Source organism: Cydia pomonella, chromosome 13 (assembly GCF_033807575.1).
Source record: "Cydia pomonella isolate Wapato2018A chromosome 13, ilCydPomo1, whole genome shotgun sequence".
Classification (NCBI taxonomy): Eukaryota; Metazoa; Arthropoda; class Insecta; order Lepidoptera; family Tortricidae; genus Cydia; species Cydia pomonella.
In genome coordinates this window covers 9,919,518-9,933,793 of record NC_084715.1, presented here as the reverse complement: position 1 = coordinate 9,933,793, position 14,276 = coordinate 9,919,518, and the positions used below count along the sequence as shown (strand labels likewise).

Genomic DNA, 14,276 nt, shown 5'->3' with positions numbered 1-14,276 from the left:
GTTAACAATTGAATCCCTCACTACGCTAGGATTCTATTTTAGAATACCTCGTTACACTCAGATTGTAATTATAAAATCCTTCACTATTTCATTTCTTAATTTTTTTTAATTAAAAGCACTATTTTCAAAATGATCTGCAGATACATGTTTCAATAAATGTAACTTTTCTATGGGAAGATGTATCAGGTCTTCGTTCCCAAACAAATTTAACCCACTGCCTGCATCTGAAAACATACAGCCTTGGTTATGTACAGTTTATATTCCAAGTGTTTGCTAATGAGATGATCAACTGATTATTTAGCGCTAATATGCATCTATAAATCAAATCAAATATGTTAAATAATGACCATTAATGCATAGATGATAGATAATTTTCCACTGAAAATCTTCGACGAATTAATTTTGTGTCATATTGCATGCAAGTTCTCAGGAAATTTCACATATTTTATTTAATTACTTACACTAATATACAAATAAACATACAATTATCGATAGTTTTAGTACATCCCTAGTTCACCCCTAAAAATAATATAAAATATCAAATTTTCGATGTGTTTAAAGCCTGCTGCACCAAAATAAGGTCAAAAGTATCTAAAGCAATACGTACCGGTCTTTATCCAAGGGAAATATCGCCATAAAATCCCTTTTTTCGTGATTTTCTCGAGTGGCTCGCTTGCCACATATTTCACACTTAGTAAACCGTTTTCTCGGTGGCATTGTAACAAACTCGTTCTTTACTCTGATCACGGTTCACTATTTTCGATATTTTCACTAAATAATAAAGAAATTGCACGAAATACCCGAACAAAACATTGAAGCCTTCATAACAAACAAAACAATTAGGCTGACAGTTGACTTGATGTAAACTTGACAGAATAAATAGCACTGACGTTTTATTTTTCTTCGTTGGCAAAGATTTGCGAAACAAGTTCCATACAAAACTTATTTTGTTCCTAGTTGCGTCAGCCTGTATCCACATTCCACAGATAAAACACATGACACGCGATTTTGGAATTATTCGAAAGCAGTGTTGCTAACCCGTGATTTTTTTAAATTTGCCGCCTTTTACTGCTGACAAGATTTGTTTGACCAAGTATATTTACTTTAATTTGCAATTAATCAAATAAAGACTTGGCTTAAAAATTTCGGAGCCAGGCCACACAAATAAAAAAAGTAGTATGGCAGTTCAGTGTCACTGTCATTTGTCACTAATAATACTTCAATTTAGTTTAGTTTTTGTACACAACAGAATCGTAATCTAGATCATTTCGAGGCTTATAATCAATTATGCAATTAAACAAACATATATGACAGCAATGACGAAAGTAGAAAGATCATTAAAATCTACTAATCACGTTCCATCGTGATAAGTCTTTAAAAATGGTAGTGCGCACGCTAAGTGTCAACACAGTTTCTTGTTTCAAATCTCATTTAGAAGATTTAAGATGTGGTACGCGGCTTTAGTTAGGTTTATCCGAAGACGGCTCGTCTTAGGGATAATATTTGTATCCTCACTGACTTACTGCATCGTCAGTTTTTGGAGAGAGGTTAGTTTTTGTCACTCCGTAATTGCACATAAATTCTTCACGTTTGTATAATTTTGTGTAATGCTGCTACTTTAGTTTTATCGTTGATTAGTCTATAAGCTTTGTGCCAGTTTCTAATTTACATTTGATATTTTTAAGTTTTCCTAATGAAGAAAAATACAATAAAAATACATGACTAAATTGACAACAAATTTGTGAGTTACTTGTAGCCTAACACTCACACTCGTGTTTTTAAATAGTTGAAACCACCATTGAAACGGATCCTAATTTTTTGCAGGGAGGAAGCAGGAACATGGCATACCAGGACATCATGATTGAGAGGAAGCCATTTGTGTGGCGAACGCTACAGGAGCACAATGATACAGTAGATAATATTGTGTGCAGGAACTCTGTGCAGGGGAAAACCTTCATAGTTGATGATAGAGGTAAGCATATTATGATAAAATTTAAAATAAACTTTTTACCTTTTTTTATGTTAGTATAGTCAGCAAATGAGCAGACGAGCCACCTGATGGGAAGTGGTCATCGTCGCCCATGGACATAAGCAACACTATAGGAGCCATTTAAGCGTTGCCGACCCTTGAGAACCCTAAATCATCAAAACCTCTGGGCCATTCTATCTGATTCCAACAAATTTGAAATAAACAGTGTGCCGCATGAATTTTGATATAACGTCGGGGATAGTGCAATACCGCGTAACTAACAAATGCAGTAAAGTCCAATTACCTTGTACATTGTTTGAATTTCGAACTCTTACGACTTTGTTAGTTACGCGGTATTGCACTATCCCCGACGATAACTGAAAACTTCAGGATAACCTTTATGATACCAGGGCTGTAACCGCGAAAATCGAAGTTCGTCAATTGCGGGCATTTTTCTCTGTCACTCTAATTATGTCTTAGTGAGAATAAAAGAGAAAGATCCCCGCAATTTGCGAATTTCGGTTTTCGCGGTAGGCCCACAGAAGTGTTAAACTACCCCCTTTTTTTTCATTCCCGAGTGCCCATTTGAAGGAAAAAATTTGAGTCAAATTCCTGCTTGTACATAATGTGCTCTAACTTTTAATTTAGAATAGGTAACCAAATAAATTTTTATTTATTTGATTAGGTATGAAATTAGCATTTTATATTGTATGACAAAAGTTAGCTAAAATAAACAAAATGGTGGCCATCTAAAATGTTCATGTTTTACAGTCAATCTTTACAATTTTTAAACATTTTCTGTGGCAACCCTATTGCACATCAGGGGTTATGTTTTCATAAAAGCAACCATCTTTTTAATCCCCTTTATTAAAGGAAACTAAATTAATACCACAAACATCATCTAAATCCACAGCTCAGGCTTTGTAATAACATAAGAACTAAACAGAATCCGCAACAAACTTCCTGGTTGTAGTGGAAACTGTTGGGCCCTGGAATTCTGAGGCAAAAACTTTTATTAAAAATCTGGGGCGGTGGTTCAGAGAGGTTTGTGGATTCAGATGATGGTTGTGGTTTTAATTTAGTTTCATTTAATAAAGGGGATTAAAAAGATGGTTGCTTTTATGACAAAATAACCCTTGATGTGCAATAGGGTTGCCACAGAAAATGTTCGAAAATCGTAAAAATTTACCGAAAGTGTGAACAATTTAGATGGCCACCACTTTGTACTTTTGTTATGCAGTATAAAATGCTAATTTCGTACCTAATCAAATAAATAATATTTATTTGGTTACCTACTCTAAATCAAAAGTTAGAGCACATTATGTACAAGGCCGTCCCCTATCTTCCCTATCGTCCCCTTCCTCGTTTGTCACCTTAACAACTTGAATCTGCACAAGCAAAGAAATTATAGCGTCCCTTCGCTCACTTAAAACTCACTCACTCACTTTAAACTTAAACAAACAGTATCCTGTCACTCAAAATTGTAGGCGCGTCGCATCGAGTGACACAGGTTACCCGTCCAAAGGCCAAGCGGTGACTGCCCCTTGTCGCCCGCGCAGAAACACGTGCACCGCGGCAATGCACGAAGTTGAATAGTATAGATTTTTCGAAAACTATTGATATCATTGAAAAATCGGTAGACAAAATTGAAATGTACATCATTATTTACTATTGATTAAAGTTTCATGTCTAAGCCTTGTATAATAAGGGAGTTTATACGGATTTTAACTCGAGAAAAGGGTTCACGGAAAAAATATTTACTTGTGGTATGGTTTTTTTTTTTAACTATCAGTATACATGATTAAAGAAATTGTTCTTTAATAACCAAACTAAAATATTGTGTTTATACAACGTGCAAGCATGCTATAGCGTCGTAAAAACAGCGCATTTGACCTGATACCTAGCCCATTAAATTAAAAGATAAAAAAATAATGGTGGCTTGTCTTTCCTGACAACGTAAGGATAGTTCTCAATTAGAGTATATCTTATTTCATCGATTCCATATTTGTAATTGTATTTGTAATTTTTATAGTTTGTAAAAAATTACAGGTAAAAGTGCCCCTGGGCCTATTTGCTGAATAAATATTTGATATTTGAGAATGAAATGTCAATAAAAAAAACAAACCTTGATTTTTCCTTCCTTGTTTTTACATTGTAAATATCTTGTAAATTCCAGGCTATGTTTGCAAAAGAAACCACATGAACAAGAATGGCTGCTGTGACCCAGATGCAGAGTCGACCAAGAGATATGGCTGTGACAGCTGCAAAGAGAACCACTGCTGTGCTATCTACGAATTCTGTGTCTCATGTTGCTTAGACCCGGGCAAGGTAATGTGCCTACCAATTAATTGTTACCAAACAGCTATTTGTAATAAGTATGATGACACATGTTGAATTTGAATTGCGGCAGAAATGCTGCAGCACATGCTGAGTCGGCGCCTTTTCTCAACTACACAGTCGTGACAAAAAATCCTAGTACTACTTAGTAGTTAGTTTCTACCTTAGTTTTAGTTTTATTTTTATTATAAGTTTTTTTTTTTGTGACGAAAAGTTTTAGAAATAAAGTATTTATCTATCTATAGCGTCGCTCGTGAGGTCTTTGAAATCCATTGGTGACCCGTCATACTTGGTTATGGGGCATTCGAAAACAATGTGGTGCACATTTTGTTTTGGGTCTCCGCAGTCGCATTTCTCAGCGTCAGTCTATTATAGTCCCATTAACAGTGCCGGATTAAGACATTTTGATGCCCTAAGCATTTTTAGACCATGGTGCCCCCTCAACCCCTCATCAAGATTACATTGAATTTTCTTGGTAAATTGAGTGACGTTTATTGCCGCATTACTGCTGAGAATAGAATTTTCAATCCAACACATCATTTTATCACGTAAATTGACAGTACTGCAGCAGTAATATTCCAACAGTATGTAAGGTCAAGTGTTAGCAAATTGAAGATCGTGCTTCGCATAAGGCCGGAGGCGAGCCAACCAATGTCCAAGTGTGAGAAGACATAAAAGGCATAGGCCGTACTCCGCACAGGGTTTTGCAACCTCTACAGCTTTCCTGCGAAGCTCATTCATGTGAGGGCAAAGGCAGAGCTTCAGTAGGAGCTTCTTGTTCTGACAAGAACCAATGGCCGCAAGTGTCTAAAATAGCAAATTATTGTTTACGAAAACGGGACTTAATAGGGTAAGTTTTAAAATTACCACTGACCCGACGTTTCAAAAACGGCGTTTTCCCCATGGTCTCGGAGAAGACTGTGTAAAGTCGACATCATTATCTTGACGTTGGAGGTAATTTTAGAACTTAATCAAACGCGATTAAGTCCCGTTTTCTTAAATAATAATGTGTCACAATTAGGCCCATAAAATTAGATTTTTTCGAATTTGGTCCTAAAAATGCGTGTAATCCGAGTTTGCTCCATTCCAGGAGGTATGCATAAATGTTTCCTCTTTTTCAGTTTTTTTTGCTTGAAAATCGAAAATGGTACGTCCGGCGGAAAATTTGTTCTAATTATGATTAAAACTGATATCTGAGGATCCAAAATGTAATTTAATTATGTTCTTGCAATAAAACATATTGATTTATTGAAGGTACCCTAATATGTATTCCTAGTCTAAATTGTATAAAAAGGTCGACATTTTTTTATTTTTGGTAAAATCATGTTAAAAATCCAAAAACGCCTTCTTACCAGTGTATAATCCACGAACTGTCCTATGTCCTTCAAAATCAAGTGGTTTCGAAAGGAAAAAAATATCTCCAAAGGATCCCAAAATGTATGCATACCCCCCGGGATGGAGCAAACTTGGATTACACGCATTTAGAATGAAATGAAAGTATCAAAACATTTTCCAGCTTTCTGGGAATTAATTCCTCAAAACGCTATTTTTGGATCTAATTTGATTGGCCTAAATCGTGAAAGTTTAAATCAGTGTTTTTAAAGACAAAGTCTAAGGCTGAGCTTTTCATAAGGCTGAACGCGCGGAGCGTTCGATCGGCGCTTACGGATGAGGCATGGATGAGGCCAAAGGTCGAGATGGAAGAAAGCATTTGAATTTGACCACTGGCGAGGTATGAATGGCTGAACGTCCAGAGCGTCCGATCGCGGTGGGTTATCATACAATACAACTGATGGCGAGGTGTGAGCAAGGCAGAAGGCCCAGCTTCGAGAGAGGACAGCTTAGATTTGGATCCATGTTAAGTGAAAGTAAGGCAGTTTGCACAAAGTAGAAGGCCTAGCGTCGCATAAGACCTAACGCCGAACTGCAATAGAGTGGCTTGAAATCGAACCTATGTAATCACGGTTCTCCTACTGCTCGGCCTTTGGCTTAAGTGGAAACCGAAACTTAATAAGTTGCTTTTGGTTTTGTGCTTTCGCGGGGCCCTTTATAACAGTTTGACAATTAGGTCGCAGGATCGTGGTTCTGCAGCAACTCGGCCAGGCCGACACATCTGGCGTGCAAGAGAACAAAATTCGCTACAAAATCGGTAATCTACGTCGAGAAAATCGGTTGGCCACAAGCCCGACGGTAAGATATTTTGGCTATGAGCTTTGAGGGCCTCCGCGAAGGGTTGGAGATGTGCTTACGTGCCCTCACTCTATTACGACCCTTTCGTTATTAGATGGGTACTTGCACACGTCAAAGTCGACAAAAAGTTTCGTGTACATAAGTACTACGACTGCGATGCAGTGCAGCCTGCGCGTTTTTTTCCTACGATTTTGGTGCCCCCCTAAACGTGGTGCCCTAAGCAAGTGCTTATTTTGCTTAATGGTTAATCCGGCACTGCCCATTAAAGAGTGGCAAGACTATAAGCAGCTAAAATAACACTACAAATACCAATATGTACCGTTATCCGGGGTGAATATGGATATTAAGGATGGGGGGGGGTGAATTATCAGGTAAATGTCATACCCCGTTTTTATAACTATTCACCCGGTTGATGCTGTGTAAGTGTGTATATTGTTTTCTTATGGATTGACATTTGACCCTTGATCATTTAATGTTTTTTTTTTTTCAGAGAGACATGTTAGAATTGGTGCTATCAAAACTATCAGCAGAAGAAAATGTTTTATTCCGCTCACTATCAGATGACTATGAATTGTGCTTGACCAAATGCCGCACCAGCTCGCACAGCGTGCAGCACGAGAACTCTTACAAGGACCCAACACACAAACACTGCTTTGGGGATGAACCTCCGGGGACGAGAAGCCCTGATTAACAGTTGCTTACTTTTCCGGTAGTGGTTCCTTTTGCTGTATTTTACTCATAAAGATTTTTTGACTCGGTTTTCTATGACAGTATCAAAAGCTACAAAGTTCAGTAACTAAGAGAAGTTCAAAATGAGCTTTGAGCTATAGCTATGGGGATAACTTGACCCTCAATCTAGGTGGCAACACCAATATGCCTAGTCTTTACATCGGTTAGAGGTGACAAGTTCTTGAAAAACCTCAGGAGATGCCTGGAATGTGTTTAGAAACGTCTAAGATAATATATATGAACTTAGAATCTGCATTTTTTTTTCTAAGTGCAGCAATACAATGAGCGACACTAATAAGAGTATTTATAGAGTTACCATTAATCAGAATGTGTTGTGTCAGTGCTGGAATTTTGCAATAGATATTACGCTGAAACGTTATATGCATATTGGTTAAATATATATAAATATGTGTGGTACCAATATATAGCGACATTAGCGGCTTAACGCACGCCGCTGCCGCGCGTACTTATTAGGCGGGCCAGGCGGGGCCTCTAACATCTTTACAGTTTGACTTGACGTTATGCCTGATGTTGCTTATACCCTCCACTTGTGCATATCTCTTTTACTATAAATTGTAAAATGATACTGCTGCTTTCATGGCGTAAACGCAACGTGAGGGTTAACACAATGAATTTATAATAATTATAGTACTAAGAGACATAGTTAATAACGTTTAACACTTAAATGTCCTTGCCAAAGTTAGACTGCGGGGTGGTTTTCACTGGTAAAAATGCAGTTTAAAATACTTAAAGCATTAGTAACTAAGAGATTATTTACTTATTAAGCTTAACTAAGACAATTTAACAATAAAGACAGTACAATTCTGTACAAAGTCGCGGTCTGTGCAATTGTTGTAGATGGCGCCACTACATATTTTGTCATTAGATATTCATTGATTGCACTTGTAAAGTCGCAAGACAAATTCTTGCGTAGAATTTGGCACCTAATTTACTAACATTATTCGGTAATTCTGGTTGTCAAACGTTGGTTTTTGACATCTGACGCACCACAGAACATATGGTGCCGTTGATACATCTTCCTCAGCTGTCAAAAACTTTACCCGTGAAATTAATGAATCTTTGTTTGTAATACATGTATGGAACTGAGACTGAGACGTGGCTGAGATGTCACACCTACCACTTTTTGCATTGAAAACAATTGTTTTGTCTTTATTATCAATTTGTCTCTGGTAAGAGTATGTATACGTAATGTCCATTAAATTAGTTATTTTTTTATACATGAAAGTTAGTATGTCGTAAATTATAAGCAAGAGCAAAAAACAAGAGGCAAACGTGAATATATAAATATGGACATTACATCTGTTTCGATATTTCAGGGATTCTTTGCTTGATAGAATTTTTAAAAGGTGCAATATGTAATAACACACATGTATAGTCACTGTAATAACTGATATTGACGAATAACACTCCACCAGTGAAATAAAACAAGAGATGTAGTTAAGTATTTCTTATAAATTACAGAATACAGTCTATCTTAGGAACTACTTACCCTATGCCTTATCGACGCGCTAGATTCAGTTTAGCGACCAGAGATTCCAACTAGATATATTATTAGATATTCAGCTGTTATAAATCAATTTGTTAAAGAGAATAGAGTTATATATTAAAAAATAATCCTTCATTTGGTAGTAACCTGCACAAGTACATATACTGCTTTTACAATTATTGACAAAACCTTATTAACTTTTACAATTCGGACTACGGATTCTTAAAGTGACAATCTACTTACACTCGTAGATATGAACAACCTAATGATCATATTTAAAAAAAAAACGTTTAGACCACATGAATTTAATTAGGTACCAATTGACAAAATAATTTACGAATTATTTTTTGTACGACAGGCCACAAACAACCTGTATATCTATTTAGCCAAATACCTACCCAGACCAATAAAATTATGTACATACATAAGTAGGTAAATGACTAGGCGCACGTGTTAAGTTTTTCCCGGTAATTACAGGGTGGACAAATAAGAAGTATACATTTTGTTTTTAAATTTTAACTGTATTAAGTTCAAAAATTATTAATTATTGTTTTAAAAATATATTCTTCAGGGTTGGCAAATTCATGCGAAACATAATGTCTGACATATGTCCACCTCTAACAGCAGGCAAATGTAAGCCCTTATCATCCCAATGTTTAGCATCTATTCGCACATTTTTGGCATTATCTTAGTACATTTGTGTCGAATACTCGGTTTTAACTGTTTAAATTTCATCAGCTCGTTAGCATAGACACGTAATTTTAGATAGCCCCACAGAAATAAGTCAAGAGCTGCAACATTTGGGGAATTTGGGTGCCAATCACTGTCACTTTTTTTCAAAATTAATCGAGCAAACAACGTGTTTTAAACAACAGAAACATTTGAGATAAAATTGCTTGCTGCTAGTGGTAGACATTTGGCAGAAATTATCTTCCGTATACAATTGCCAACCCTGAATAATATATTTATGAAAAAAATATTTAATAAAATTTCCACTTCTTGTAATTAAAATTTAAAAACAAAGTGTATCATTCTTATTTGTCCACCCTGTATATTTATTTCGACAGTAGTTTGTATAGCACAATTACTATTTTAATGTTAGGTATTTGTTACGTTTAAAACATGTGAGAAATAAGGTAGATGTCAAAATGGTGGTCCTGACGCGTAGCGACCAAGTGATGTTGTAATTTCGCACAACTTGCGGTTTTTCACTATTATTCGCTAAATGGCAAGTAATTTCACCATTTTTCAAATGGCTTTTTTCATAATTCATATGGATAATATTTTGGTATCTTATTCTACTTTTGCAAAGACAAAGGAACATATTATCCAAATATCAAGGATTTCATTGCAGATAATCGATACACCTACGGACGGAGAATGAAGGCCAAGAAAGTTGTGTGAAATTCAGACAAATACATCCACCTTAAGGACGTTAAAGAAATTACAATAAATGAGAACACCAAAATATTTTAGTATTTAAGTAAGTGTGGGATTATCGTTTTTAGGCAAAAGCAAATGTCTTTATAAAAGCGATTATAAAGTGTATTTAAATAGAGAGTATACCAGGTTAATTGCAATAAAAATGTACATTGTGAAGGCCTTTTGAGTCTTAATTCATCCATATTAAATTCATTATAATGTATCGAAAATTACTCATATAAATTGTAATGTCAGTCATACCAAAGAGAATTTGAAATAGAGGTGGATTGTCGAAAAAATTTTGTAGCCGCAGTAAATTTACTGCTATCTTTTGACACACGACATGATTAAAACTTTTAGAACGCCATTTGACTTTGATCCTTATTCTTTCACTGATATGTGTTAAATTTGTTAAATATCAAAAAGTGGCGCCTTCTAATAAAACAAAGGCCAAAGGTATCGTTTCGAGCGATGGCGCCACAACCTTCAGCCGATGCCCGGTAACAATCCACCTCTATTTCAAATTCTCTTTAGTCATACACAAGTTTAAAGCGCGCGCGTTTAGTAGCGTAAAAACAATACTAGTTTTCGTAACAATCGAATCAATTAAATTAAGACTAATTGCAAAAAATGTCATAGTTAAGTTCTTAACTGTGAATTTTTTTGCAATTCACCTACCGACTTGCTTTATGCTACAAAGTCTTACAGTAAAGTACCTCCTTAAAATTGAAGAGTGAACTGTAAATATAGCACTAGCTGATCGAAGATATAGATTGTAAGTTTGACCTAGAATAGTATTTTTTTACTATAAAATTAAGTTTAAGAAATCTATTTGAAACACATCACAAATCGTGCATGTTTATATGCAGTTTGAGTTTCTATGTAATGTAATGAATGATCTTTAAGGGCTTATTTAGAGTGTAACAGAACTCGCGAATGCGAGTTTCATTACATTGCGGTATTTGATAGGTCGGCTGAAATGGATGTAACCTCAATAGTCCGCAACGTAACTAAAATTGCATGTCAGTTCGCGCGCCGTCTAAATGAGCCCTAAATCAGAACAATGATTGATGGATCTTCGAAGTGACATGTACATATGTAATTTGAAAATAAATCCTCTTCAATCGTTTATCAATTTATTTTCATTTAGGAGTCCTAATATATATTGGCTAATACAATTAATAATTCAAGGATAGGCTACGTTGATAAAAGGAAAGGCAGCCTCGATACTAACTATAAGTTAACCCTTTTCCAGGCATAACTTAGTACGATTTATCGACCACATACGCGCCATTAGAATTTCAACTTTAGCATTCCGATTTAAGGTTCAAATTAGATTACTTTCAGGAAATGTTACTTGTCTTCAAATGAATCATCAAAGCTTGATTAATTGGAATGCATTTGGATTTTTTGTGAAAACCTTGTAGATTTGTGCGGCCTGGAAAAGGGTTAAGCTAGTAGTGACAAGCTAAACCTACGGAACTTCTTGAAATATATGTAGGAAAGAATGGGGTACAGTGGATCGTGGGTCACATCTATTCCAATAACCTAGCTAATATTACTTGTAACAGAGGTAAGCCCTAGCGACGTTACACACTTTTGTTTGTGTTTGTCATTCATTCACCGTTACTTCTGTTTTACTCATTTCCTCAAAGGTTAACTGGAAGAGATCCCATACAGGGATAAGTTCGCCTTTGTTGTATTTAATTTACTCTGTAACTGTGTTTTTCGTGTTTTTATTTCTATGTACAATAAAGTATATACATACATACATACGTTACCTCTTTTCCGCTCCTTCATGCGCCTACTGCAAGTTACTGTCTCAGATTCAGAACAAAAGTTTCAGTGGTGAGCATCAGCCATCAAAAAACGGTAATAAAAATTACATGATTAAAAAACGGTTTCTTCATGCCTTGTGATTAGAAAATCTTTCATTATTCAAAGATTTTTAAATGTATGAAACATTGATTAATTGTCATTCATTTCATTGATTAATTTGTTTAATAATGTCCTATTTGAAGATTTATGTAATAATAAATTTATTCATTCAATTCAATGTTCACTAAAGATGCACCATTTGCGTTAAGTTTATTACCATACCTATGTTATTTTATAACTCGGGATCCATTGGCGATGTCAACAGCGATTTTTAACCAAATATTTGTAAACTCAATAATGTAAATAGCCTTGGATCTTTTTTTATACTACGTCGGTGGCAAACAAACATACGACCCGCCTCATCAGGCAAGTAGTCTACGTATCCTATGGACGTCTGCAACTCCAGAGGTGTTACATGCGCGTTGCCGACCCTAACATTCGCACTCTCTTTGAGCTCTGGCAACCTTACTCGCCGGCAGGAACACAACAATTGATTTATCAAGAATTCCTAAGTACCTATGTATCTACATACCTTATATAACTGTTTACCCGTAACCCCGATAGATGTAGGTTAGGTTACGTAAAAAATAGCTACCCATGGGATATCGACTGGTTCCGGCTCGCATTAAGCGGCTGTGATTATAGTTTTCAGTTCAAGTTGATTATTTTGGTCCTGATAGGTTAACTACCTATAGGTGCCTATGCTACTGCTTTAATATGCTACTCATAGAAATACATTAGTAGTTTGTAAGTAGCGTCCTGGGAACTTAACACATTCAATGCCAGGAACCCACCTGGTGGGCGGTCGTGAACATTGTTCAGATGCCGGACAACCCGCTGGGCGGATTGTTTTGTACGCAGCTATAGACCACCGGTTTCTGGGGTAGTGCGCCGTTTTTTGTCTGGCAGTGCAACAATAGCAACTGAACTATCATCTGACAAATCTGATTTTTTTACGTGTTTCGGTGGCTGCCTCCTCCTCTTCCTTTTCTCTATTCCTCAATCCACCAATGGAGCAGCAATTAACATCGCCGGTAACCACTAAGTATACGAGTTTTCGCACGGGACGCGATTGGTCATGGAAATCTGTTCCTGGCTCGCGGTCTATAAGCGGTAACTGACCAGGGTATCTAGCCAAGGTGACAATCGCTTTGTGTCTCTATCACTCTTCCATATTAGTGCGGCAGCGACAGTTGCGTTTGGTTCGCTACGGAGCGTAAACGATCGGCATGTTGGCTAGGCACCCTGCTAAAACTGTATTAACTTAAGTACCTTAATAATTACGTATTGATGCAAACTCAATTGTTCATTTACAGTACATATCAGTCAGTAGTATGTACAGTATGATATCGGCACTCTTTTGCAATTTATAATAAAATTCTAGGAATATCAAGTCCAAAACACCATTTTATTTGTTTAGGCAATCCTATTTATATGCCTACGTTCAGGAACATATTTTATTTCATAAGATATAAGTTTCATCTAGTAGGCAGATCGATGAATGTCGGCTTTTAATTTCGACTGTATTTTTTTATACTACTATAATACCTATTGCTAATCCTTAGTGGCACCCAGTTACAAAATGACTCACAATTTAATGATATAATTGTTATTTTTTTAGATCGGGGATTGCTAATACAACATTAGGTTATATACAGCGTGGGCCAATTAAGCCCGACAGATTTTAAAGGTGCATTCATGACCGCACTTAGAGACAAAAATGTCATACAAAGTTTCCTGAAATCGATCTTGTTTTAGAGACAATGTTTTGTGAAAATTTGTTTCTGTTATAACTTAGTGAAAAACGCCTTTTTAGCTGTGACCGTGCCATTATATAACTTGGTTTAGACATACCTACTTTGAAACAAGTTTAAAAGTAAACTTATCAATTTTTATCTGTAAAAAAAAGAAAACTTACTTATTCTTTGTAATGATTTTTATCACTAAAGAGTAAAAATAAATAACGCCTCGTGTGCAGAAAATGCAAAAAAAATTGTGTTCGACGAAAAAAAATGTTTTTTGGTAATTTGGCCAAAACTCGTATAACATTTTTTGCTCCTTATGACCTCAGGAATGCGTGGTTAAAATCTGTGGGGTTTCATTGGCCCACGGTGTATTAATACTTAGTACTTTTCAAGATATAAATGATGCACTTTCAAACAAATCAAAGTCGCCCTTCTCTTTTTTTATAAAAATCTTGCTAATACGTTTGCGTTAGTATTACATTCTAGAGATCTTGGTCAA

At 35.9% G+C, this 14,276-nt stretch overlaps 1 protein-coding gene across 1 annotated transcript; it reads left to right on the top strand.

The window, feature by feature from the left end:
- Nucleotides 1-1,200: 1,200 nt before the first annotated feature.
- Nucleotides 1,201-11,285, top strand: LOC133524173 (SREBP regulating gene protein). Its single transcript, XM_061860041.1, has 4 exons — nt 1,201-1,547; nt 1,825-1,972; nt 4,146-4,297; nt 6,987-11,285. Exons 1-4 carry the CDS (start codon nt 1,446-1,448, stop codon nt 7,185-7,187), a joined length of 603 nt encoding a protein of 200 aa, XP_061716025.1. The 5' UTR covers nt 1,201-1,445; the 3' UTR covers nt 7,188-11,285.
- The last annotated feature ends 2,991 nt before the right edge of the window (nt 11,286-14,276 follow it).

Coding starts and splice junctions, on each gene's coding strand:
- LOC133524173 (XM_061860041.1), top strand. CDS start 1,446: ATGTGGTACGCGGCTTTAGTTAGGTTTATCCGAAGACGGCTCGTCTTA. Junction 1,548..1,824: donor TCGTCAGTTTTTGGAGAGAG/GTTAGTTTTTGT, acceptor AATTTTTTGCAG/GGAGGAAGCAGGAACATGGC. Junction 4,298..6,986: donor GTTGCTTAGACCCGGGCAAG/GTAATGTGCCTA, acceptor TTTTTTTTTCAG/AGAGACATGTTAGAATTGGT.